Source organism: Colius striatus, unplaced genomic scaffold (genome assembly GCF_028858725.1).
Source record: "Colius striatus isolate bColStr4 unplaced genomic scaffold, bColStr4.1.hap1 scaffold_38, whole genome shotgun sequence".
NCBI classification, from domain to species: domain Eukaryota; kingdom Metazoa; phylum Chordata; class Aves; order Coliiformes; family Coliidae; genus Colius; species Colius striatus.
Genome location: NW_026908522.1, coordinates 1562182 through 1588768, shown reverse-complemented (window position 1 = coordinate 1588768; position 26587 = coordinate 1562182). Strand labels below are relative to the sequence as shown.

Sequence of the window (26587 nt, the reverse complement as noted above, 5' to 3'; positions counted from 1 at the left end):
GCAAGTGAGGGTAGGAACTTGAGGTCTGTACATGACAAATCTCTCAAGCCTGTTATCAAAGAGACTCCTGAGGAAGAGGAGTGAGGTCAAGAACAGGGACACTCATGGGGGCAGGAATGAGGGTTCTGACAGGCCCCTCAGACAGCCTCCCCCTCCCATATTATGATGGGTCCATCAACAGAAAGACAGCCTGGGGCTGGGAAGGTGGAAGATCACATTGCTCACACTCGCAGCCTAGGACCAGGAGAACTCTGTTCAGACCTTCTGTCAAAACTTTCCAAAACTCCATGTCCCAAATAATCTTTAAGTCAAGGATTTGACAGATTGACAGAGCCCAGAGGCTGGTGATCAACGGCACAGAGTCGAGTTGGAGGCCTGTGGGCAGTTGAGATGCACAGGGATGGGTTCTGGGGCCAGTCTGGTTCAACATCTTCATCAACCACCTGGGTGAGGCGACAGAGGGACCCTCAGCAAGTTCCCTGCTGGCACCAAACTGGGAGCACTGGCTGATTCCCCAGAGGTTGTGCTGCCATTCAGTGGGATCTCGTCCAACTGGAGAGTTGGGCAGAGAGGAACCTGCTGAGGTTCAACAAGGACAAGGGCAGAGTCCTGCACCTGGGAAGGAACAACCCCCTGCACCAGGACAGGCTGAGGGTGACCTGCTGGAGAGCAGCTCTGCAGAGAGAGACCTGGGAGTGCTGGCTGAAAATAAACTGAGCATGAGCCAGCAACGTGCCCTCGTGGGCAAGAAGCCAATGGCAGCCTGGGGACATCAAGAAGAGTGTGGGCAACAGGTCAAGGGAGGTTTTTCTCCCCCCCTTCTCTGCCCTGGTGAGGCCTCATCTGGAGTCTTGTTTCCAGTTCTGAACTCCCCAGCTCAAGAGCGACAGAGAACTTCTGGAGAGAGTCAAGCACGGGGTCACCAAGATGATCAGGGGACTGGAGCATCTTTCATACTAGAAAATGCTGTGGGACCTGGGGCTGTTTAGTCTGGAGCAGAGGAGACTGAGGGAAGATCTTGTTAATATATACAAATATCTAAAGGGTGGGTTTCAGGAGGTTAGGGCAGCACTTTTTTCGATGGTATCTAGCCACAGGACAAGGGGTGATGGGATGAAGCTGAAACACAAAAAAGTTCCACTTAAACATAAGAAAAATGTCTTTCAGTGTGAGGTGAGGGAGCCCTGGCCCAGGCTGCCCCGGGACGGTGTTGAGGCTCCTTCCCTGGAGCTCTTCAAGACACATGTGGGACGTTCCTGTGTGACCTGATCTAGGTGGGAGCTGCTTCTGCAGGGGGGTTGGACTGGATGATCTCTAAAGGTCCCTTCCCAACCCCCACCATTCTGTGATTCTGTGATTCTATGTGCAGAGCACTGGGCAATGGGGCATGGGAACAGTGGGATAAAAATGGAGCAGAAGCCACTTGGGTGGTTAACAGCAGAGGTTCAACTGACCGTCCTGGTCCTGCCCAAACAAAACCCCTGCACACTGTGGGAGGAGAAGAGGTCCCTGGAGTGCACCCAGGGCAGTGGCTGGGGAAGGCAGGATGGGCTGCACCTTGTAGGAAGGGCTCCTGGAGCCTTGCTTCAGGATGGGTTTCCCACGCACTCACAGCCTCCTTCAGGCATCCACCCACTCCAGCGTGGGCTCCTCCACGGGCTGGGAGTGGCTCTCTGCTCCACCAGGCACCTCTCTGGGCTGCAGGGACACAGCTGCCTGAGGTGAAGCACAGAGAGATGCAAAGTACTGACAAGAAACACCAAGCATGAAAGCTCCTTTGTTTTTTCACGCATGCCAAAGAGATTTGCCTTCTCATGTAGGCACTTGGAGTGGAAGCACGTGCACAGATGAGCTGCAAAGCTGTGCACAAGCAGAAAAAGGGCTGCAGGCAGCTGGCTGCTGATGGGAGCTGGAGACAGAGTCCTCCTTGGGAAGAAGCAAGAACTCAACTCTGGTTGAGTCAGAGAGACAGTCTTTGACTTGTGTGAGCTGCTGCTGCCGCCAGCTGCCGGAGGCAGCACGGCCACGTTCTCGCCAGGCCCCCGGAGCACAGTCTGTGCTGCAGTTTGTTGCGGGAGGGGTGTCCCATCCCTGCTTGTGCCTCCCTCCCCTGCTGGCCCCCTGCGTGGTGCCCCAGGCAGAATGGCCCCCGCCCCAGCGCCCGCAGGCAGCGGCTCTGTGACATCAGCCCCGGGGTCGAGGTGCCGCGGGCAGCGCCAGCACTGCGGGCATTGCATCGGCCGCAGCGCTGCTGGGCACGAGCCCTCCCTCGGCTCTGGCAGCTGCCGCGTGTTGCCGCAGCAATGAAGCTTCTGCTGGTCTTTGTGCTGCTGGCCCTGTGCTGCTGGCCTGCGAGCGTGGCAGGGGACAGCTGTTGGTAAGTGGCTGTGGGAGGGAGCTGGGGCAGCCCTTCCCTGCAGGGTGCGCCGGTGCCACGAGCTGGGAGCCGGGCTGCCGGCAGCACTCGTCTGTGGAGCGAAGGCAAAAGCCGGGGCGCAGGGTTCCCCAGCCCCGCTGCCCGTGCGGTGCCCGCTGCAGAGGGCAGACGGCTGCCCTCCAGCCCCAGCAGCAGCCAGCCCTGGAGCAGGACACTCCTGACTTGCTCTTTGCAGGGGGAGCTGCGGCACCCGGCCCCTGGCTGAGCAGCCTTGGCGCGTGGTGGGTGGCGTGAATGCCCCCGTGGGGGCCTGGCCCTGGACCGTCAGCATCCAGAATCCCTGGGGAGCGGGCACCGGGCATTTCTGTGGAGGGAGCCTCATCCATTCCCAGTGGGTCCTGACCGCAGGACACTGCGTCGACTTCTACCGGTGAGTAGGAGCAGGGCAGGGCCGTCCCCCCGGCACTGGCAGGGGCCCTGTCTGCGGCCCGGCCTGCCGCTGGCGTGCCAGGGATGGCGTGTGCTGGGCACGGGCCGGGCTGGTGCCGCCGCTTCCCGGCAGCCTGGGGCCGGCGCTGCCTGGAGCCCAGGGCAGGCCGGGGCAGCCGTGCCCTCCGCAGCGCGGCTCGCCTCTCTCCCTCGGCCAGCAGCAGGCAGGGCACCGCTGGGCTGGGCCGGGCTGCAGCGCACGGCTCCGCTCCCTCTGAGCCCTCTGCTCCCCATCTGCCTTCCAGGAGACTGCCGTGGTTTCGGGTGGTGGTCGGGGCCAACCAGCTGACTCTGACGGGCCCCGAGGTGCAGGTGCGATACACCACGCGGGCGCTGCTCCACCAGAGCTACTTCAACGTCACCGACTACGACATTGCCCTGCTGGAGCTGGACCGGCCCGTGGAGTGCAACCAGTACGTGCAGGTGGCCTGTGTGCCTCACCCCGCCGACGTGCTGGTGTCCCAGCTGAGAGACTGCTACATCGCTGGCTGGGGCCACACCACCGCACGAAGTGAGTTCCCCTGGGGAAAGCGCTGCTGTGCCCAGGGCAAGCCTGGCACGCTGGGGAGACGGCTCGGGCTGGCGCGGAGCCCAGGCGGGAGCCAGAGTCGGGCTGCGGGGACGGGCGGCTGCAGACGGGCCTGAGCTCCCTCAGGCTGCCACGGTGCTCAGGGCTCTGGGACACCTTTCTCGTGAGGAGAGCACCTGGAGCTCTCTGACCTTTGAGAGGAAACCTTCTCCATGCTGAGAGATAGCTCAAGGGCTGGGGTTTAGAGGCTGGGGCCAGGTTGTTTTGGCTGGGGGCCAGTGACAGGACGAGGGGTAAGGGGCACACGCTGGAAGACGGGAAGTTCCCCTGGAAGAGGCAGAAAAATGTCTCTGCAGTGAGGATGCTGGAGGCCTGCACAGGCTGCCCAGGGAGGCTGTGGAGGCTCCTTCCCTGCTGGTTTCCAAACCCACCTGGACACGTTCCCCTGCCTCCTGTTTGAGGAGAACCAGCTTGAGCAGGGGCTTGGGCTGGATGAGCTCTCGAGGGCCCTTCCCACCCCCAGCCTTCTGGGACACTGTGATTCTCAGCCACGGCCCCAAGGCAGCCCCACGGGAACGATGTGTCCGATGTCTCTTTGGCAAGGTGCAAAGCCAAGGCCCAGGGAAGGGCTCTGGCAGCCAGGGGAGGGGAAGTGTCCTGCAGCTGCTGGGGGCTAATTCCTTGCTGTGCTCGCAGCCCACGGATCCGACGTGCTGCAGGAGGCCAAGGTGCGCCTCATCGATGCCAGGCTGTGTAACAGCAGCCAGTATAACAATGGCTCCATCCACAGCTACAACCTGTGTGCCGGCTACGCGCAGGGCGGCATCGACGCCTGCCAGGTAGGAGCAGCCGCGAGTCAGCCGCGGCAGCAGCCGCAGCCCTGTCCCACCTGGGGCTGCTGGGGCTCCCCAACACCCCCCTGAGCCTCTGTCCTGTGCTGCAGGGTGACAGCGGGGGCCCGCTGGTCTGCAGAGCTGCGGGCGCCAACTTCTTCTGGCTCGTGGGCGTGACCAGCTGGGGGAAAGGCTGTGGCAGAGCGCACAGGCCCGGGGTCTACACCTCCACCCAGCACTTCTACTACTGGATACTGGAACAGATGCGCTCAGCAGGAAGGGCTGCTGCTCTCACCCGGGCGTGGAGACGTTTTCCCAGCGCCTCATGGCCCTTTCACCGGCCAACACAGGCACCAGCCGCGGCACCAAACCCGGCGTGGAACTGGAATCCAACCAGCTCAGGACCCTTTACCTGGGAAACATTTGCCCCAACTGCAGCACCGACACAGGCACCGGCCCCGACACAAACCGCAGCACCAGCGGGCCAGGTTGGGTCCTGCCCATTTCCCCTCCAGAAGCTCAGGGATTTCTTTAGGCGGGTCCAGGAGCTCCTGCAGGCCATGAAGGGACAAGCGGCTTGAGCAGCAGGACGCCGCTGGAGGTGCAGGCCTGGGCTCTGCCCCTCTGCTGCAGGTCTTTAGCAGTAGCCATTAGGTTGGAGGAAGTAGAAGCTGTAGTTGCAGTGTGTCTGGTATCTTGCCCTGGCTTCAGCCAGGATCGAGTTCAGTCTCCCTTTGTGGTGTTCTATTAAACTGTCCTTGTCTCAACCCGTGTTCTCCTTTTGCTGCCACCACCACACATTGCTCAGCTCTCACAACGCCGCCAGACCAGGACCAGCAAGAGGAGGTCACACAGGAACTCCTCCGGGTGGGTTTGAATGTCTCCACAGTCCATCTGGGCAGCCCCTTCCAGGGCTCCCTCACCTCAACAGGGAAGAAGTTTTGCCTTGTGTTCCTTTGGAACCTCTTCTGTTCCAGCTTGTGCCCGTTGCCCCTTGTCCTGTCATTGGCCATCCCTGAGCACAGCCTGGCTCCAGCCTCCTGACACCCACCCTTGATGGATTTGTAAACATGAATGAAGTCACTCCTCAATCTCCTCCAAGCCCCAGCTCCCTCAGCCTTTCATCACAAGGGAGATGCTCCACTCCATCATCTGTCTGGCCCTACACTGAGCTCTCTCCAGCAGCTCCCTGTCCTCCTGCAACTGAAGAGCCCAGAACTGGACACAGTATTCCAGATGTGGTCTCACAAGGGCAGAGGAGAGGGGGAGGAGAACCTCTCTCCACCTACTGCCCACAGCCCTTCTAATCCACGCCAGGATGCCTTTGGGCTTCTTGGCCACCATGGCCCACTGCTGGCTCATGCTCACCCTGCTGCCCAACAGCATCCCCACATCCCTTTCCCCTACACTTCTCTCTGAGTTCGTTCCCCAGCCTGCTGTCTGGGTAGTAGGATGTGCTGCACCAGCCCTGCTACCCACCCGCCTTCTCCTGGCCAATAGCCACAGCCTACTGCTGGCTGGGGAGGAGCTCAGTCTCTGCCTTGAGCTTTGGTCAAGAACCCTGAGGGGCTTTGGCCAGAACAAGTCTTGAGAGGGTGAAAGCTCTTGAGCCCCTGAAGCACCTGGCTAGGGCACTGCAGTGCTCAGCAGAGAGCAGGGCAGCAGCCTCAGAGGGGCACAAAAGCAAGCGAGTCCCTGCCACGTCCCCCCAGGGCCAGATGCAGCCAGAAGCACCCAGCACACACTTACAGAGACAGCCACGTCTCTGGGAGCACTGCTGACAGCCACGGACAAGGAGCCTTCCTCAGGGACGTGCTGCAGAGCCACGGCACTCAGCTGGACTCGTGCTGGCAGCCTGATGACAACCTGGCCAGAATGCCCTGGGAAACACCAGCGCCTGGCCCGGGAGACATCCGTTTGCAAAGCAGCACAGGACAGCACTGAGACAGAAGCGAGTGCTGGGGCCAGCGCCGCTGCTCCTCTGGCCTGGAGCACAGGCGCCGTGTGCCTGGGGCTCTGCTCCAGCTGCAGGAGGAGGCACTGCCATGGCCTTGTGTGGAGCTGCTTTTTGCTTGGCAACAGGGGAAGGGAACTGCAGCGCTGTCCCTGTAAGCAGAGCAGCCCCACACGAGAGGCAGAGAGGAGCTGCAGCATTTGGAGCAAATGAGCGTCGGAGCAGCCAGTGCAGGGCTGCCCTGTGTGTGAGGGACCCCAGGGGCTTGCAGGGAGGACGGGTGCAGAGCCCACCTGCCCTGAGGAGGGACAAAGGGCAGAAGCTATGGTGAACAGACTGACTGAAACCCCCACTCACTGGCCCCCAACCCCCCCAAGCCATTCGGGGTGTGGAGGGGGTAAAGACACTGGGATCAGGGCTCTCAACCAGGGAGGAGGGGAGGTGTGGCAAGAAGGTGTTCTTAAAAGGGCTGGTTGGACTCTTCATTGGTGTATTCATCTGAGTTGGTTTATTTTGGCTATGTTTTGGGTTTTGAGGTTATGTTTCAGTTGATGTTGCATTCAATTATTTTCTGTTTCCTTCCCCAAGCCCAGTAGCCTGCTCTGTTTTGTCCTGAACCTTAAGTTGCAATTAAGCTCTCCCTGCCCTTTGGCAGTTCTCAGCCTCTTCAGTACTTGAGGCTAATGGTGGCCTTTTGTTCCCTGATGGGCCTAAACCAGGACAGTGACCCACAGTGCTCCCCCTCCCCTGGGATGGCCTCTGCAATCATTCCTGGCAATCATTTAGTACTTCAGCTTCTACTAAAGGCACAGCACTGTTCACACTGTCAGGAAAAGTCTAACACTGAGCAGGGCTGCAGGGAGGAGGCAGCTGGGGTGCAAGAAACCCACTCCACAGTGGCTCCCTGGGACAGCAGCACGGAGGCTGGGACAGAGTGGAGACTGCGTGGGCAGCCCTGTGAGCTCTTGCAGAAGAAGGGAGCTGCAGGGTACTGTGGAACTCACAAGCTGCATGTTTGTGATGCCAGGAAAGTGCCAATCAGGACTCAGTAGCCAATGTGACTATCAAGCAGGCCTTTCTGGCAGCGCTGGGCACACAGGGGATGGCTCCACCAAGTGTGTGCCCTGCTTAGAGCAAAACTTTCCACATGTCCCAGACTAGATCTGCATGTTCATTGCACCTTTTCATGAGTTCCCCCCATGGCCCTGCCTCAGCCCGCCCAGGTCACAGCTCCCTCACGCCTCCTTCGCTGAGCCACAAGGGCCTCTGAGGATGAAGATCTGAGTCTTCCTCACAGTGTATTTCTCACCTTTGGCTCCCTGGTGTTTGTCCAAACCACAGAACAGGCTTGAGCGGGTGCTGATTCATTTGTCTCACTCTGATGGGTCCAAGATAAGTTCTGCTCTTGCCAGATCACAACAGGAGTGAGATGTGCTGCAGTGACAGCTTCTTGTGACTCTAAGAGATCAGCCATGTCCTGAAGCTTGCACTGCCACAAGGGTAACAAGTTCCTAAATGGCAATATTTCAAATGGTTACAGATGTGTGCTTGCAGTTTTCTGGCCAAATGCTGCTTCTGTAACATCTGCAATTCATTGGACACCCTGGGCCAAGAGTCTGTCACTTTTCTAGCAAGCGCTGGGCTTTGGGTGCACCTTGCTCATCAGACTCTCATTATCATGGGGCTGTTTAGTCTGCAAAAGAGGAGACTGAGGGGGGATCTGATGAATAGTGACAAATATCTCAATGCTGGGTGTCAGGAGGCTGGGGCAACACTTTGTTGTGTCTAGCAACAGGACAAGGGGTGATGGGATGAAGCTGGAACACAACAAGTTCCACTTAAATAGAAGCAAAGACTCTTTCAGTGTGAGGGGAGGGAGCCCTGGCCCAGGCTGCCCAGGGAGGCTGTGGAGGCTCCTTCCTTGCAGGTCAAGACCCGCCTGGGCATGTTCCTGTGTGACCTGCCCTAGCTTGACCTGCTCTGGAAGGGGCCTTGCACTGGATGATCTCTAAAGGTCCCTTCCAACCCCCACCATTCTGTGATTCTATGATTCTAATACCCAAACACAGCTCCATCCCAAAGCCCACCCAGCTCCAAGCTGCCACCAGCCCTCACTGAGCGTGTGCTCTGCATTCTCCTCACCCCACACCTTTAAAAGCAAAGCCAGAGCATTTCCCAGCAATCCCGATGAAGGTCTGTGTGCCCAGAGTCACTCCAGCCCCACCTCAAAGGGAAGAAAAGACTATACAAATGGCTTAAGGGGCTGTTGGGGAAGGCACCATCATGAATAAGTCAGGGAAGGTTCCATCTCAGGCTGCCTCTGACTCCTGGGAGCAGCCAACGGCTGCAGCTCCCTCCCCCCACAGGGACGCCTCTGGCTCAGAGCTGGTTGTGCTGAGGGCTGGCTGGGGAAGCTCAGAAATCCCTCTGCACAGTCGCTTCTCTCATCTCCTGCTGCACCATTCGCAGTCTCAGCTTCTGCCTGTGCTTTGGCACACGCTGTGTCCACCCCCAGCAGCCCACCAGCACCTGGGGAACCTGTTGCTGCCAGCAACTGCACCGTGGCTTCAGCTGGGTGTCAGAGTCTCAACGCAGCTGGGGAAGGGTCACGAGAACCGGTGTGATGAGGAGAGGCTCAGGGAGCTGGGGATGCTGAGCCTAGAGGAGAGGAGGCTGAGAGGACACAGGATCACTCTCTACAGCTGCCTGAAGGGGGTTGTAGTGACCTGGGGGTCGAGCTCTTCTCATTTTTAGCTTGCAAAGTGGTACCTTTTGGAAGAAAGCCTCATTTTCACCATCCAAAGTGAGAGTTTTCTCTTCCAAACCCTCATTTGGGGGCCCATACCCTCCTTTTTAGCTTCCATTGCCTTCTTTGGAGGCCTAAGCCTCCATCTTAAGCTTTCAAACCTCACTTGGTGACCCAAACCCTACTTTTTGCTCCCAAAGCCCGATTTTCAGCTTCCAGACCTTGGGTTTAGATTTCAAATCATCCTTTTCTACATCCAAACCATCATCTTTACTTTCCAAAGTCTCATTTTTGTGTTCAAACCCGCATTTTATGCTTCCTAACCCTCATGTCTTAGCTTCCAAACACTCAATTTTAGCTTCCAAATGCTTGTTTTGTGGCCCAGATGCTCATTTTTAGCTTCCAAGGCCTCTTTTTTGCCTTTTTCAACCTTATTGCTTGGATCCCAGCCCTCAAGGTTTTGATTCCAAAGTCTCACTTTGTGGCCCAAGTTCTTATTTTGGGTTTAAACTGTTCCTTTTCAGCTTTCAATCCCTCATTCTCGGGTCTCAATCTCAGTTTTTAGCATCCAAGGCCTCGTTTTTAGCTTTCCAAAGCATCCTATTGGGTAGATTTAGACCCAAACCCAGGTGTTATACACCTAAAAGAAGGATTTAGACCCTAAAAACTAGGCTTTAGGCCCAAAAAGTCAGGATTAAGACCCTTAAACCGGGAGCTTAGACCCAAAAAAGATGATTTAGATCCTAAAAGCTTGGGGTTAGACCCAAAATGGGTCTACAACTGGGGGTTTAGATCCCCAAAACGAGGCTTTAGACCCTAAAAGCTAGACTTTAGATCAAAAAAATGAGGGTTTAGACCCCAAAACTAGGGTTTTAGCAATAAAAAAGAGGGTCTAGACCCTAAAACTAGGAGTTTAGACACCAAAAATGCATATTTAGATCCTGAAACTAGGGATTTAGTCCTAAAAATACGGATACAGACCCTAAAACTGGGAGTTTAGACCCGGAAAACAAGGATTTACACCCTAACAACAGGGTTTAGTCCTAAAAACAAGGATCTAGACCCTAAATCTGGGACTTTACACACCAAAAAAAGGGATTTAGACGCTAAAACTGTGGGTTTAGACTAAAAAATGGGGATTGAGACCCTAAAAGAGGGGGTTTAGGCGGAAAACAAGGATTTAGACCTTAAAAACAAGACTTTAGGCCCAAAAAATGAGGATTTAGACCCTAAAACTGTGGGTTTAGACCCAAAAAATGAGGATTTAGATCCTAAATGTTTGGGGTTAGACCCAAAAATGGGTATACAACTGGGTGGTTTTTAGGTTCAAAAAGACCTGCTCCTTTTTAGCTTCCAAACCCTCATGCTAGGGCCCAGGTTTCTTTTTTTTGTCTTCCAAAGCCTTGTATCTAGCTCCAAACTCCTGTTTTTAGCATTGAAGGCCTCGTTTTTAGCTTTCAAAAGCATCCCATTGGGTCAAACCCCCTCCTTTTGAGCTGCCACGGCCTCCCCTTGGAGGGCACAAGCAGGAGCTGGGCAGACGCTGCCCTTGTGTGTCTCTGTGCCCGTGCGGCCGCTGCGTGCCGCGTCCCCTCACACCCCAGGCTGCACATGGGCAGTGCCTGGGGGTACCCAGGGAGGGCCTTGGGTGGCCGCCCCTGTGTCAGCGTGTGCCCGGCACCCCGTGTCCCGTCCCTGCCCACCACACAGCACACACCGGCCCCAGCCTCTCGCCCCCGCCCTGCAGGGAGCCCTCAGCGCTGAGAAGGGCCCCTGAGCTCAGCCTTCTCCTCTGCAGGGCCGCAGCAGCTCTGGCTGGGATCTCTGTGCTGTGTCAGTGCCCCACAGAGAGCACAGACACACTGAGGCACAGACAGTGCTGCTGGGCGGGGAAATGAGCCCTCAGTGCCCTTGGCTGGCCGTGGGGGGCTGAGAGCTTGAGCAAGGGCGAGACACGGAGTGGTGTGAGGGGGATCCCTCTGCTCTCAGCAGGGGCTGGGGCTGTGCAGGCTCACAGGGGACGGGCACAAAGGGGCAGCAACAGGGCGCTGGGCACCAGGCAGGGGCACAGCCCGGCTGCCCTGGCTCTGCTCTCACCCACAGCCCATCCTCTGGCCTCGCAGCCCTCGCTCAGTTCTCCCTGAGGGCAGCAGAAACGCTGAGGGCTCCTGTGCACATCCATCCCTGCACAGACACTGCTCTCTCCTGCTACACTCAGTGCAACTGAACCCCCCTCAACGTCCCGTTTCTGCTCTGTCGCCGCTTCCTCTCAGAGATGCAGCGAGAGAACAGAGCAGGGCAGGAGCAACTCCTCAGCTGTTTGGTCTCTGCTGCACAAGTACCACAAACACAAAGCCTGGACTACACTCCTTCCTTGAACCATCAGCCATCAGCAGAGGAAGACAGCTTCAGCCAGTCGGTGCACCCCTGCTATTACATCTGGGCACCAGAGACAGGACTCCAGTTTGGCAGCAAGAAACAGCTGCATTAGCTTATGGCAAGATCCTCCCCAAAAATGTGACACAGAGATGCCAGGGCACACGGCAGGCTACAGGAATGGCAGCCTTGGTGGTGACCTGCTGATCTGTGCTGATCCACCTGCTCATACACAGAGAGAAAGGGAACCGTCCTCAAGAAATAAAACCCCATCTGCCTGAGATCAATGCTGTAACCATGGCTCACAGAAATGCCACCATGAAGTACTCGGGTCACTGGGCCAGTTCAAGGAACGCAGCATTTGCTCTGGCACACCACGCTGGGGACGGGGCTCAGGATGAGGAGGGAGCCCAAAAACACCCCAAAAGTCTTCGACACCCCCCAAGACTCTTCAAGGATTGAAAACAACCCAAAAGGCCTAAAAATGCCCCAACTCCCCTTTCCAAAGGCTCCCACATCCTCCCAGTTTATCCCTCAGTAGCCTCCTCTCAGTAGCTCCCAGAAGTCCCAAATCCCTCCCCAGGAGCCCCCAGTTCACCCCTAGCGGTCCCCAGTAGCTCCCAATGACTCCCAGTTCTCCTCACTGCAGTCCCTTGTGCCTCAATGAGCTGCCCAGTAATACCCCGTAGCTCCCAGTTCACACCCAGTAACTCCCAGTACTCCCCAGTGCCTCCCAGTAGCCACACAGTTCACCCCTCAGAAGTCCCAAACAGCTCCTCACCAACTGCTCCAGCGTGGCTCCTTCCCACGGGCTGCAGCTCCTCACCGACTGCTCCAGCCTGGGGCCTGCCATGGGGGCAGCTCCTCACACCCTGCCTCAGCGGGGGTCACCCACCGCCACAACAGTCCCACGGGGACACACTGCTCCAGCCCGGGGCCCTCACAGGCTCACAAGCGCTGACACAAACCTGCTCTGCACGGGCACCTCCCCACAGGCTCCCAGCTGCTGCCAGGAGCTCGCTCCACGATGAGCTTCCAGCACAGCCACAGCCTCCTGCAGCCCACGCCAGCGGGGCACGAGCAAGGGCTCCGCGCGGGGCACGCTGGGAACCCGAGGCCCCGCCCCCTCCGCCGCACGCCGCCTCCTGCCGGGCGCCGCCGCACAACTACAACTCCCGGCACGCACCGCGGCTCCCGCCCGCGGCTTTGGGCGGCAGCGACGCGCTGGGGGTGATGGGAAATGGAGGCTGCGGGGAGCCAACGAGCCTCCGCACCTCCCGCTTTTAGGGTCTTTATCCCAGTTTTGCAGATTAAACCCCTGGTTTTAGGGTCTAAATCCTTGTATTTGGGGTCTAAAGACCCAGTGTTCGAGTCTAAGTCCTAGTTTTCGGTCTGAACTCCCTGTTTTAGGGTCTAAATCTCCTTTTTTGGGTCTAAACCCACAGTTTTAGGGTCTAAATCCAGATTTTTGCAGCCTAAAGTCTAGTTTTTAGGGTCTGAATCCTTGTTTTGAGGTCTACACCACCTGGTTTTGGGTCTAAATCCTCGTATTTGCTGTCTAAACTCCCAGTTTTAGCATCTGGATCCTCTTTTTTATGGCTAAAACCCTAGTTTTAGGGTCTAAATCCTCATTTTTGGGGTCTAAACCCTCGGTTTTAGCACCTAAATCCCCTTATTTTGGTGTCTTAACTCCCAGTTTTAGGGTCTGGATCCTCGTTTTTAGGACTAACACCCTGGTTTTAGGGTCTAAATCCTTGTATTTGGGGTCTAAAGACCCAGCGTTAGGGTCTAAGTCCTGGTTTTCAGTCTAAACTCCCTGTTTTAGGGTCTAAATCTCCTTTTTTTGGTCTAAACCCACAGTTTTAGGGTCTAAATCCTCATTTTTTGGGCCTAAAGTCTTGTTTTTAGGGTCTGAATCCTTTTTTTGAGGTCTATACCACCTGGTTTTGGGTCTAAATCCTCATTTTTGCTATCTAAACTCCTGGTTTTAGGGTCTGGATCCTCGTTTTTACAACTATACCCCTGGTTTTAGGGTCTAAATCCTTATTTTGGGCATCTAAACAACCAGTTTTAGCGTCTAAATCCTCTTTTTCAGTATAAATCCTACTGTTTAAGGGTCTAAAGCCTTATTTTAATGCCAAAACTCCTAGTTTTAGGGACTAAATTCTCACTTTTGGTCAAACCCCCCTGTTTTAAGGTCTATCTATACCACCTAAATCCCTAGTTTCAGGGTCTAAATCCTTGTATTTGGGGATCTAAACCCACTGTTTTAGGGTCTAAACCCTCATTTTTGGGGTCTAAAGTCTAGATTTTAGGGTCTAAAGCCTTGTTTTGGGATCTAAACCCCCAGTTGTATACCCATTTTTGGATCTAACGCCAAACTTTTAGGATCTAAAGCCTCGTTTTTTGGGTCTAAACCCACAGTTTTAGGGTCTAAATCCTCATTTTTTGGGCCTAAAGTCTTGTTTTTAAGGGGTAAATCCTTGTTTTCGGTCTAGTCCCCCTCTTTTATGCTCTCAATCCCCATTTTTTAGTCTAAACTGACACTTTTAGGGTCTAAATCCTCTTTTTTGGTGCCCGTGCAGAGCAGGTTTGTATCAGCGCTTGTGAGCCTGTGATGGATCCAGGCTGGAGCAGTCTGTCCCTATGGGACTGTTGTGGCGGTGGGTGACCCCCGCTGGGGCAGGGTGTGAGGAGCTGCCCCCATGGCAGGCCCCAGGCTGGAGCAGTGGGTGAGGAGCTGCAGCCCGTGGGAAGGAGCCACGCTGCAGCAGCTGGTGAGGGACTGTCTCCCGTGGGAGGGACCCCACAGTGCAGCAGTGGGAAGTGTGAGGAGGCCTCTCCCTGAGCAGCAGCAGCGGCAAAGTCCATCTGCGATGAACTGACCACAAGCCCCATGGTCTGCGCTGCTGGGGGGAAGGAAGGGGAGTCCTGGCCAGAGGAGGGGTGGGGGGAGGGGTTTCTTTCTCATCTCCCTGCTCTTCTTCTGTAATAATCAAACCTTTTCTCCCCAAGTTGAGTCTGTTTTGCCCGTGACGCTGATTGCTGAGTGACCTCTCTGTCCTTAACTCACAAGTGCTTTGTTCTATTTCTCTCTCTTTCCTGTCCCATTTAGGAGGGGGAGTGATTTAATGACTGGGTGGACATCAGGCTAAACCACCACAAGTAGAAGCACAATTAAAAATGTCCTGATGTTGGGAAAATTTAACAGCACTTGAAATGCTATTGAGAGTGGAATGTAAACCAGCTCATCTTATCTAAAACATGATGTTGTCTTTATGCAGTGTCCAGAAGAAGAGATTTTTCAGGAGTTAGCAAAGTAGTTCAGATTTTAACTTGAAATCTAGATGTCATCATCATTATAATGGACTATTACACAGGAAAGCAAAGTCACTTTCTGAGCAGCTTGGCTATAGAAGTTACTCTACAGTTAAACTAAATCTAGCAGAGAAATAACCATGATGATATTTAGACAAAAATGAAAGTCTTTCAGACATAATAAAAAGTAAAACCCAAGTCTATACAACTAGTCAAAGCCTGCAACAAAATGACTTGAACTTGCAGAAAGCTGTCATGTCAGAATTTGATTAAGGATTGTAAATATTGCCATTTTGTGTCAATAAAGATGCTGATTGTGAAATTGGTTCCTTAAGCTCTCTCTTCAAAATGCTGTTGTATTGCAGTAGATGTACTAAGACACAGAAATACTCAGGAAAACTAAAGCAATAAAGCAAATAACTGTATTCTCCTCCACATACTTAGTGGGGAAAGGTGTATTATGTGCTCTCCCCACCTTGAACAACCTGACTGACACTGGAATGCTTTTAAGAGGTGAATTAGTCTACATGTTGGGCCAAGGAATCTCAAAAGCTTTTGCACTGGTTCTGATCCTGAACACCCTAAGGATGCCAGGATCTTGAACTTAGAAGCTGCCAAGAGCTTTATCTGCCACATTACAACAGACTTCTGGATAGTTTGTCTCTCCTTTTCATGTCTTCCAAGATGCCAAACAAGATTTAGAGCCTACAAGTCTTCTTTATCATTTGACATCCATGGCAGTCCTGCAACAGCAGCTGCAATGCTAAAAGCCCACGGTCCCCCAGAGATGCTGTGACTCACCTGCTGTATCATCTCTTTGCATCTCATTTGGACTCCTGAGAACTATCCAGGAAAATGTCATTCCATGGTTTTCATGGAGACACAGAAATGGTACTCCCAATCTGAGTCTTGCCTGAGAGATTGCAAAGTGTGGAGTGCAAGAGAAAAAGGTTCAGGGTGACGCCACAAAATCATGATCAAAACAATCTGCTAGTGAATGGCTTCCCCTGATACACAGTATGGTTGTAGGATGAACTAAAGTATTATGCTGGTTTTGAGTTTGTCATGCACATTTCACTTCTCTTCATACAGTGAGGGTCATCTAGGTGTGTGTAGGGACTGACTAACCTGGAAAAGCTTAATTAAACTGACCTTGCTATGCACTCTGTAGAAGCTGTCTTAAAGCCAGCAGTAGAACAGTCAATATATGAAAAACCTTATTTCCCCTTCAGGATGTGGTTAACTTGTTTTTCAAACAAAGGGGGATTTAGTCTTGCCTGGTGTAACTTAGTCATAAGGTTGACCACAGCATCCTGTCTGTTGCTAGCGAGAGAAAATGAGTCGGGGGATGTGTATGTTGGGGTCTTTTGAATAATAACCAAGTTGCTATGGAAACTATTTTTCCATCACACCACCTTACATTAATTCCTCTTGGCCTGTTCCTAGTATCAATGAGTGGAAAAAAACAGGATGCTTTTTTTTTCTGAAATGTGCATTTTCCTTCCTCATACTCTTATCAAACTGTCTTTTAACTGATTGCTCCTTAGACATGTGCCTTTCTGTTACCATGCAAAAGAAAGATGCATCAGAAAGGCCAGACCTCATTTGAATTTCTATTCTGACTGATCATTAGGTCAGTTGTGTTTCAGCAATCTCCATCTCAAAGTCATAAGAAAAAGCACAGAACAAACCACAGCATTTAGGCTTAGTAAAGCTTTCTTTTGGTCACCACTTCTGTAGCCTAAACTGCTGTGTGCCACACATTTTGCAGAAGAAATGCAGGTTTAATAAAGAAACACTTCCTTGGCTGAACATTATCTGGTTGAATTGAATCACTTCACATCCAACACAGGTCTCATCTACACTATAAAATTGCTGATGCTAAAGCTATCTAAAAATCATTAAAGCTATAAATAGCATCTCCTCTGCCTGAATTCTCTCAGCAGTAATACATCAATAATGCAACATGCCTGTAAATGCTGTTTTTAAAGGGTCATATATCTATGAGGACTGGATTTTTCAAAGCTATTGAAGTGATGCAGAGCTTTATACTAACATGTACTAATAAACCTTATACTAACTTATCGCAATAGTATCAAGCTTATTTTTTCAGACAAAATAAATTCACACAGGAGCTGTAAAAAGGTCGTGGTTATCTCCTCACACAACCTCCCGGGTCCTCCAACTTCCTTGAGGGCAGAAACCGGTTCTGCAAGGGGCCAAGTGATATCTCAAGTTGCCCAAAGATCAGGGGTGAGAAAGCCTCAGGACTTATCAGCCTTCATCTCCCGAGGCCCCAAAGACCATCACCGGGAGACACCACGCAAAGGAAAGGAAGAAAAGACCTAATTTACATGCCAAATCGGGGACAGGTTGTGTCTTTGTCTAGGTGGATAATGTCATCATACGATTTTGTGACTTTGTAACAAATATAAGTCAAGCAAGTTGCCCAGTCGGGTGGGCAAGTTTATACACCCCCTGCCCCCACCGTGCCGAATAAACATCCTTCCTTATCACTCTTGGAGCGACAGAGTCTGTTTCCGCAAGTCAGAAGCAGGTTGGATGCTGCTGTGTAGAAGTGAGAACAGTGGCGTGATCAACTTCTACTTAGCAGGGGGTTAAGAAAAAATACAGTCTCCTCAGTTCACAGAGAAAAAGAAACAGCAAAAGCAGCTACAAGTCTTGAAATGAAATCCACTGGCCAGGCAGGACTCGGCAGTACGGAAGGTCTGAAGGGGAGGGTGCTCTGTTGTCTTCTGCGTGGTTGTTGTCAGTAGATTTGACGTTGGCCGTTTGACCCGTTGTGCTGCTGGGACAAGCTCTCCAGCTGCTCTTCACAGTGCTGCTGCCTTGTTTCCACATCGGCCCTTTAATGCAACCGGGGCTACATGCCATTGTCTGACAGCTGTGAGATCAAGACAGGTAGACACTCACAAAGCTTAACCTGGACTATCTTTTGTGCCTCTTTGTATACCTTAATTTAAAAAGCCTCCCCTCTCCTCTCTCTCCTCCCACTACTTCACATGTCAGTGTTTTCAGAGCCTTGCTTTTAACCCCTTATTTGTGTTCATTTTTCTCCAGGCTTTGTGCTCTACCACTTGAAACAGTCAGTGAGATCTCTCTCAGGCACTTCTGGTAACACCTGAGTTGTTCTGGCAAAGAAAGTTTGCTGCAAAGAAAATCTGGGTACCAGACAGCAAGAACTGAGCTTTGGATATGAAAGGGGCTGTTTTCTTGGTGGTTTGGGAGTGACAATGGGACGATTTTCAGGTGGATTTTTTTGGTTGTTGTTGGGGATGAGGTTTAGATAAGCATTGTGCTTTTTCCCAGAAACCTACAAGAGTTATTTAAAGGGAGCAGGAGCAGGTGAACAGGTGTAATGATAGAGAACTACAAAAAGACAAGGGGTCATTCCTGGCATGAGCTTCCAGTTTTTCTACAGATCAAGCTATGTGCTTCCTTACCTCAGAAAAGAAACAGCTTGATGCTCATGAGTGCATTGAAGGCAATACTTTTTGCCAGCAGGACTCTCAAGCCCAACACAGTCACAGAGAGCATGTTTGTTTTCTCCCCTTCAGCATCTGTTCAGTGATAGAGAAAAGATGAGAGAGATCATGGTCTAGATTTGGATATTGTGACACTGTCAGAAAGTGGGAAAAAAACCAAACCCAAAGGTTATCGATTCAGGGGAAGATGACAGAGATACATGACAACAACATGGGAGGAGGATGTCTGTCTACACTGGGTTTTGCTTTATGATGCTTGTCTGCTGCTAAACCAGCTGCCTTTTAAAGCAGCTGTATTTTGATTCCCCTACCCCTGAGAAAATAGATTTGCATGCATTTACCACCAACATTGCCATGTATCTTCACAATCTATTAGGTAACTAACCTTGCATAGAGATGTCTGTGGTGTTGCAAATGTTCCCTGTTACTGATTCTTCAGCCTCCTTTTCTGCAGCATGATAATAAAAAAATGTTACAAATGATAGTCACATTTTTAAAAGGATTAAACAAAATGTTCACATGACCCTTCCCATAGGAACACTGGGCAGTACAGCCTGAGGCTCCGCTGCCCACTCACTAATTCTAAGGTTAATGAAGAGGAGGAGATTTCTCCATGCATTTGCAGAAAACAGAAGAATTATTGAATTGCTTTGGGTTTAGTGTTTGAATGAGTAAAAAAATCAATCCCCTTTTTCAAGAAAAAGAAACAAAATCCCACCACTGTAACTTTTTGCTGTGTTTACAAAGGCTATTTCAGGCTGTGCCAAGATGTTTGCTTCCAGGGGGAAACTATTTAGTCATAACTAAATGTGCATTTTTAAAAAAGACTGTGCTTTACTTTTCTCCCAAAAAAAGTAACTCCAAGTTGTTAAACAGTTCAGATTGTTTATGCTTTTAAACATCTGTCATCTCCACTTGCTCATGTACCAGATGTCTTCCCCATTTCTGCTGGTTACCCAGCACAGCACTCACTAGCAGGAGAAACAGCAAGCATCAGAAGATGCTGCCTCCAGAAATAAGCTGCAGCTGTACCACAAAACTGTACCTAGCAATGTTTCTTTGCCATCGTGTTTGGCTGTGCAAGCCACCTCTGTGCCTTTTGTTGCACTGACCACCTTAATGGTATCGTACAACCCTTCTGATGTCAAAACGGGGGTATTTTGCTCATATATGGCTTCATTAGAGGACACCTCCAAGATGACATTCTTTGTATAGAACTTCCTTGCCAAACAAGCTACTTTCTCGGTGTTGCCATCTTCTTCCAGTTTCTCGACTTCATCACAATGACTTGTGGGTCAGAACTCCTTATGTTGTCTGTAAAAAAAATAAAGCATTGTTTGGGCATGGTTTGGTTTGATGGCCAACTTGTCTGAGGTGCTGTCACTTAAAGTTCATATATACTCCAGCTGTGACTAATTCCTGGCTTTATCAATGACTAACTGCCTTTTCTTCCTCATTATTTCTTACTGCTGCTTCTAAAAGATCAGATCAAAGGCAGAGAGTAGGGGTTTTTATGGGAGCTTTCAGTTCACAGGATTCTAAGCCTCCTTTTTTCCAAAGCTCATTCTTTATTTATAAGTAAAGGACTTGCAAACCAGAAGAGAACATTTATTTATTCCCTTCCAAGAGTCAAATTACACCGCTTTCTCAACAATTTAATTCCTAAAAATAACACTTTGATCAAGGACTGTCTTGCATATTCCAGAGACATAGGAGAATAACTGGTTTTCCTTAACTCTCCCTCCCCTCCCCCAAATCTTCTCCTGATGTGGCTAAAAGGTTTAACCACAGCAAGAGTAACAGGACAAAGAGATGTCAGTTTGTTGCTTCACTATTGTGCAAAGTTACCCCAACGAATGACGTTGCAGAAATGAAGTGCTGCTGCTGGACTGGGGGACAAGGTTGATCTTTTCTAGAACAAATGCTCAGATGCAAGAACGACTTTTGTCTCTAAGATGGGGAAGTAGGAGAGAAGCAATCAGAAGTCTGTGAATTGTGGATCTCCACTTCTCCAGGAGTTCCTGACAAGGTCAAGAACTTTCAGCTGTGGGGAAAGTTTTCCTCACTAGACATTGCACGTGCTGTGAGCTATTCCGACACATTCAGGAGACAATGAAAAAGAGTAATACTGGTACTTGGTTCAACAAAAATTCTTTTGCTTGTTCTGAAAAGTGTGACCTTTCTCATCCATCTGCTGTGACATATTGTTTGTTCCACAGCTCCAGGGGCAGTTAGAAGTATAATGCAGAATTGGTATAATAAACTGATTTGAAGGGAAGAACAACCCGAGGCCAATGAACTTCTGATGTCCATGGACAAATCTTCTTACAAGCTTCCTTAAATTAGTGTAATAACCTTCAGAGGTAATGTTTTAGTGTTAAGAAACCAACAAACTTCAAGGCATGACAAATGTGCCCGAGCATTGGAGCTTTGAAAGAGCTTAAAAGATGCTGATAAGCTTTCAGAGGATTTGAAATCCCTGCTCTCTCATCTTTCCAAAGAGTTACTCTGAAACTTTTATATACTTTTCTTTTTCAGTTTCGAAGGCATTTTAGAGTTCAGTTCCCAATTCCAAGCAACACACATGAATGATAAAGGTTTCACAACTGCAGAAGCCTTAATTTCAACTACACAGCAGCAGCCTTCTCAAGGAATTTCTTATGACATACAAGTAATGAAACATGATTGCTTAAACTTGAAAGAGATGTCTTTTCAGGAAACAGTGGTCTCAAAATGATTCAGTAGCCAATAAATCATTGTGATTTCTTGAAAAATAAAATATCTTTGCCCTCAGATCATAGATGGAGAAACCAGGCTGGTTCCACATACAAATGTCAGGACAAGATTAGCAACATGAATTTTGATAAAATCAAGAAACTGCAGGGAATCATCCAGCGTGCTTCCTTGCCAGACAGAGCTCAGCTTATGAAGGCTGGTTAGACAGACAAGAAAAGATTTACATGTCCAGCTTGTCAGGAGCATGCTGATGGATCTCTCTGCTAAAAAGAGGTGCATTAGGCTTTGAATTTTGCATGGCATCTGCCTTGCAGGGTGGTCAAAAGATCTTTCAGGTGTAACATTTTTCTCAACACAGGACACTTTTTTAAGGTTTGATCAAGGGGCTCTGATTTTACTCTCTTTGCCACCAGTACCCCAATACTGAACAACTGAGGTGAAAGCCAAGTAGTACTCTGACATAGCTTCACCTACAGCAAACAGATACCAAACAGGAATCAAACATTCACTGAATTCAGTTGACCTATTCAGTTTAACCCCAACTCTGAATAATTTAGTGTCAGGAGGTTGGGACGTCCCTTTTTTCTATAGTAAGTAGCAACAGGACAAGGGGTGATGGGATGAAGCTGGAACACAAAAACTTCCACTTGAGTACAAGAAAAATCTATTTTCCTGTGAGGGGAGGGAGCCCTGGCCCAGGCTGCCCAGGGAGGGTGTGGAGGCTCCTTCCTTAGAGCTCTTCAAGACCCACCTGGACATGTTCCTGTGTGACCTGATCTAGGTGAACCTGCTTCAACAGGAGGGTTGGACTGGATGATCTCTAAAGGTCCCTTCTAACCCCCACCCTCTGTGATTCTATGATTAAACTAGTACAGAAATGTTCATAAGGTTCCGTTCAATGCTTTTGTATATCATCCTTCTCTCGTCTCAGTGCTGTGTTTCTGATTCTGACATAATAGAAATTCTTAAGGACTTAAATGTCAGCCTGCACAGAAACTTTATTTCCCTTTAAACTGTCAAAGCATGACTTTAATACTTAAATCATCTAACTGCATATGAGAATGTAATAGATAGAAAGCCTACAGTCTAAGTAGCTACTTTAAGGCATTAGGGAGTCTGAGTTACAACTCAGACAAGGTTAGTACATAAAGGACATCTACTTGGCTCCACAGTCAGTTGAGTGCTGTTCCCAAAAACAAGCGCAGCTCTAACAGTTTAAACATGTCAATCAAAAAAGGCTCATTTTGCTATTCCTCCCACATGCATTTCCTTTCCAGGTGCTGTAACATGGTTCTGCCAGAGTCTGCCAGTCCTGTGGTTTCTTTGTTATCTGAGAAGAGGCTTTTCATTTTTTCTCATCTCCAGCATTTTTAAACAGTCAATGTACTAGCAAGCTGCTTCTCTGGCATGATGCACTGGGTAAGACTTTCAGCAGGAGCAAATGTACACAGTGCAACTGTGGTTGATAAAGAGAATTATTTCCAAAAGCATCAACTGAGCCCCATTATTTTGCATTATCTGAAAACACATACACAAATCCCTACAACTGCTTGCTTTTGGGAGGGATTTATGTACATACAGGACTCTTGATGTGAGAAACAAGAGCATCATACCAGCATTTCTGTGAATGTCTGAAATGGCAACACCACTGCTCAGTCTTCCCTCTCCCTGTCTTTTGTTTCCTTCTTGCCACATTCTACTATTCTCTGTGGCATATTTTGCTTCTTTCAACAAACAAACAAGCAAATATCATCTTCCAATCAACGTAGAGTGATGTTAAAATAATGGAATCTGGCAGTTTTGTCTGGCCCTACACTTGCAACTGAGGATTTGCTGGTTGGGAGGAACAAATCTTTCTCCAGAATGATAACTTTGTATTCCTTTAGCCCTTTGGAATTTGAAATGGACTTAAATTGTTCCAAAGCAGACATTTATTCCCATGCAAGACACCCAACAGACCTGGACAGATATTAGGCAGCACCTAAGGGAGTCCCATGACTTTCTGGAAGGAGAGCAGGATGTTTTAGATACGTAACATTACATGGGACATTTTTGCAGCACTTTAAGGACATGCAGACCTCTAAAAGCATCGTAACAAGTCTTAAGGTATGCACCTGGACGTTCAGGATAACGAAGATCTACTTAACAAATTCATCTCCTGTCCCATTATTCATACTTCCACAAAAAACCTTGGGGTGACATCCACCTATTCTTTACATCATAAAATTCCAAATAGAGCTGGGAAGAACTAAGGCTTGTTATAATCCCTGCTCATCACATTTGCATTTTCAGAGCCTAGGCAACTTCACAGCCAATTTTCTTTCATTCTAAGCAGTCTTAGACATGAGGCAGCTGTGAAAATTTAAGCCCAAGGATATTGAAGCTCCTTTCTCCTCTGTTTCCATGCCAGTGGAATTATTTACCTGGTGAAACTATGAATGTGGTGTTAGTGTCACTTATGTTAAAGCTAAACATGAAGAGAAATAACAAAATAACTGCCATGCTCCATTCATCTCCTCTTCAGAGGAGCCTGAGGGGTGACCTCATTAATCTTTACAAATCCATAAAGGCTGGGTGTCAGGAAGATGGAGTCAGGCTCTTCTCAGTAATGTCCAATGACAGGACAAGGGGCAATGGGTATAAGCCTGAACATAAGAGGTTCCAAAGAAACAGAAGGAATAATTTCTTCACTGTGAGGGTGAGGGAGCACTGGAACAGGCTGCCTAGGTGGGTTGTAGAGTCTGGGAACATTCAAAACCCACCTGGATGAGTTCCTGTGTGTCTACTCTAGGTGGTCCTGCTCTGGCAGGGGAGTTGGACTGGATGATCTATCGAGGTCCTTTCCAACCCTTAAGAATCTGTAGTGTCAAAAACTAACTTCTTATACCAGAGAGCTAAAGATCCATCTGAAAACATCTCTCCACTGTCAACTCATGACTAAGTTGTTCATTCCTGCTCAAAATGATTCAGTGAAAATCCACTGGAGGGTAAGACACTTCACAGGAAATTTGGGCCAAATTGCTATCCAGTTAACACGTTAAGTAATGTGAGCCAGCAATGTGCCCTCGTGGCCAAGAAGGCCAATGGCACCTTGGGATGCATCAAGAAGAGTGTGGGCAGCAGGTCAAGGGAGGTTCTTCTCCCTGTCTACTCTGCCCTGGTGAGGCCTCATCTGGAGTCCTGTGTCCAGCTCTGGGCTCCTCAGTTCAAGAGGGACAGGGAAGTGCTGGAGAGAGGCCAGTGCAGGGCCACCAAGATGATCAGGGGACTGGAGCATCTTTCATATGAGAAAAGGCTGCGGGACCTGGGGCTGTTTAGTCTGGAGCAGAGGAGACTGAGGGTGGATCTCAATAGTTACAAACATCTCAATGGTGGGTATCAGGAGGTTAGGACATCCCTTTTTTCTATAGTAAGTAGCAACAGGACAAGGGGTGATGGGATGAAGCTGAAACACAAACAGTTCCACTTAAATATAAGAAAAATCTCTTTTCCTGTGAGGTGAGGGAGCCCTGGCCCAGGCTGCCCAGGGAGGGTGTGGAGGATCCTTCCTTGGAGACTGGACATGTTCCTGTGTGACCTGATCTAGGTGGTTCCTGCTTCTGCAGGGGTTTTGGACTGGATAATCTCTAAAGGTCCCTTCCAACCCCACCATTCTGTGATTCTATGAAGTAATGCACACCCAGTGCTTGGGGATGATGGAGCAATAGCAATATATAGAGGCAGCCTTCCTTAGCAGGCTCAAGCTGAGGATTCACCTGGAAACCCTGGACAGAGTGATTATTGCAGCAGAAAGTTCTTACAATGAACCCAAACTGTTAGATTCCTTCATCCTCCTCCACATTAACAACATTTTACAAATAACATAATGACACTTACTTGGCTCAACTGTGAGAGTCGTCCCTCTTCCAAAAATAAGCTTATCTGTCCTCACACTGCTGATACTTACTGCAATCAATCACTCTTTCCTTGTGGTATTCAAAAATGTTGTAAGAACAGGGGTTGAAAAGCCAGATATTTGTCCTAATCATCCACATGTGCAATCCCATGAGGATTTCCAGATCCACATTTTCTTCCAAAACTGGAAAGGGAAAAACAATAATGATTTCAAAGTGAGGACAGAATTTCCAGCTTCTACCTTTCGTCCACCTTTTAGAGACCCTTTGAGCTCTATTCCCAGGATAAACAGAAATATTAAAAGAATGTTGCATTTGCCTCCTTAATCATTTCAGTCACTCAGCTGCTTTTTTCCCCAAAATATGTTGCCTTTTTTCCTCCTCTAGGTTTTTGTACAGGACCCTATGCTGTTTATATCATTGTGGTGACCCAGCCACCACAGTGATAGATTTCATTGCAAAAAACTGTCACTTCCCGCTTCTTTACTACTCAGAATTTGGATTCTAGTCATGTGACTTCTTGAGTGGTTTCTGATGCAATACACCACATAAAGAAATGTGATATCAGTAAACAGTAAAGAAACATGAAAATCCAGCACTTTTAGTGCTATCTCAAAGCATTTATGACAATCTGCTTCACCTTGAACCTGGTTTCAGTTCTCAGGAGTTTATCTGAGCTCTTATCTGGGCTCTAAAAGTTGGTGTCTGAGGGTCATTTAGTGCCTTAGAAAGTCTTTATGCTGGTTTGAGACAAGGAAGCAGGCAAAATGATTGTTCATAAACACAGACTTATTGTGCACTGTTTGAGCTCAGGATCCAGAGAGGAGAAGACAATGCAGAAAAGCAGGACTGGAGCCCTGGACTTCAGGAGAGCAGAATCTGGGCTCTCCTGCTTAGAAAAATCCCATAGGTTATGGCCTGGGAAAGAAGAGGGCCCTGGAGCTGCTTGATTTTCAGAGATTAACTCCTCCAAGTTCAAGAATGTTTCATCTTGACGATGCAGCAAATGAAGAAACTTTCAAGAACATCTGTGGACCAGTTGCCCCAGTCTTACCAATTTCTAACTACTTTCATTCTAAATTTCCTAACTCTTTCTGGACTCTCCAGTATTTATGGTCTCAAAACCTGTTTTCATGGGAAATGACAAACATCACATTTATGAATTGTTAAAACATTCCTTTGGATTAGCTGACAGTGGTTTGATGGAATCTGCCTTGATGTGCTAAAGCTGCTTATGCACTCAGGTATCTGATTTTTACTATCTCTTGAGTTATTTTTATAAGGGTTTTGGAAGGATTTTCCCAATTACTCCAGCACCTTTTTTTGTTTCTCAGTTTCTTTGCTCTTGTGAGCTAGATTATTTGACCACAGTGTTGGCTATTCTGTGGGCTATTATTTATTTACCTAAGCCCTTGGCTGAGCTTGAAGGGGGAAATATCTAGTTATGACTGACCAAAGCTGGCTTTTTAATTGGATCATGGAGCAGTCTCTGCATCTTCACACCCAGTTCTAAGACACAAAACGAAACAGCATTACTTCATCCTATTCACAAATCAGTGACTCCCCACTGATACAGTGGTTCCCCACTGGATTACTCCGTGTTTATTTGCATTACTGTTGTCATTACTCTTTATTGTGTTTAAGTGTTTTCTCCTCCTTATTCCCTCATTCCTCCCAGGAAAATGTTGAGATGTCTGATGTGATACTTTCAGTCTCTTGAAATGTTGGCAGAAGAAAGAGAACAAGCTCTAAATGCCTCCTGTAACAGACCTGGGTACATCCAGGTGCCTCTCTCACAGCCTTTGCCTGCTGCCAAGTCTTCCCAGAGCA

General features: G+C 49.6%; 1 protein-coding gene and 1 pseudogene across 1 annotated transcript; one reads left to right on the top strand and one right to left on the bottom strand.

The window, feature by feature from the left end:
• Nucleotides 1-2658: 2658 nt before the first annotated feature.
• On the top strand, nucleotides 2659-4763 carry LOC133629318 (acrosin-like; the record flags this gene model as incomplete). The annotated part of the gene is made up of 5 exons (XM_062019967.1): nucleotides 2659-2807; nucleotides 3112-3404; nucleotides 4092-4234; nucleotides 4339-4537; nucleotides 4579-4763. Coding segments are annotated over 5 exons (969 nt in total), but the record flags the coding sequence as incomplete, so codon positions are not given.
• Nucleotides 4764-16792: 12029 nt separating this feature from the next.
• On the bottom strand, nucleotides 16793-25831 carry LOC133629317 (T cell receptor delta constant-like; annotated as a pseudogene).
• Nucleotides 25832-26587: the final 756 nt, after the last annotated feature.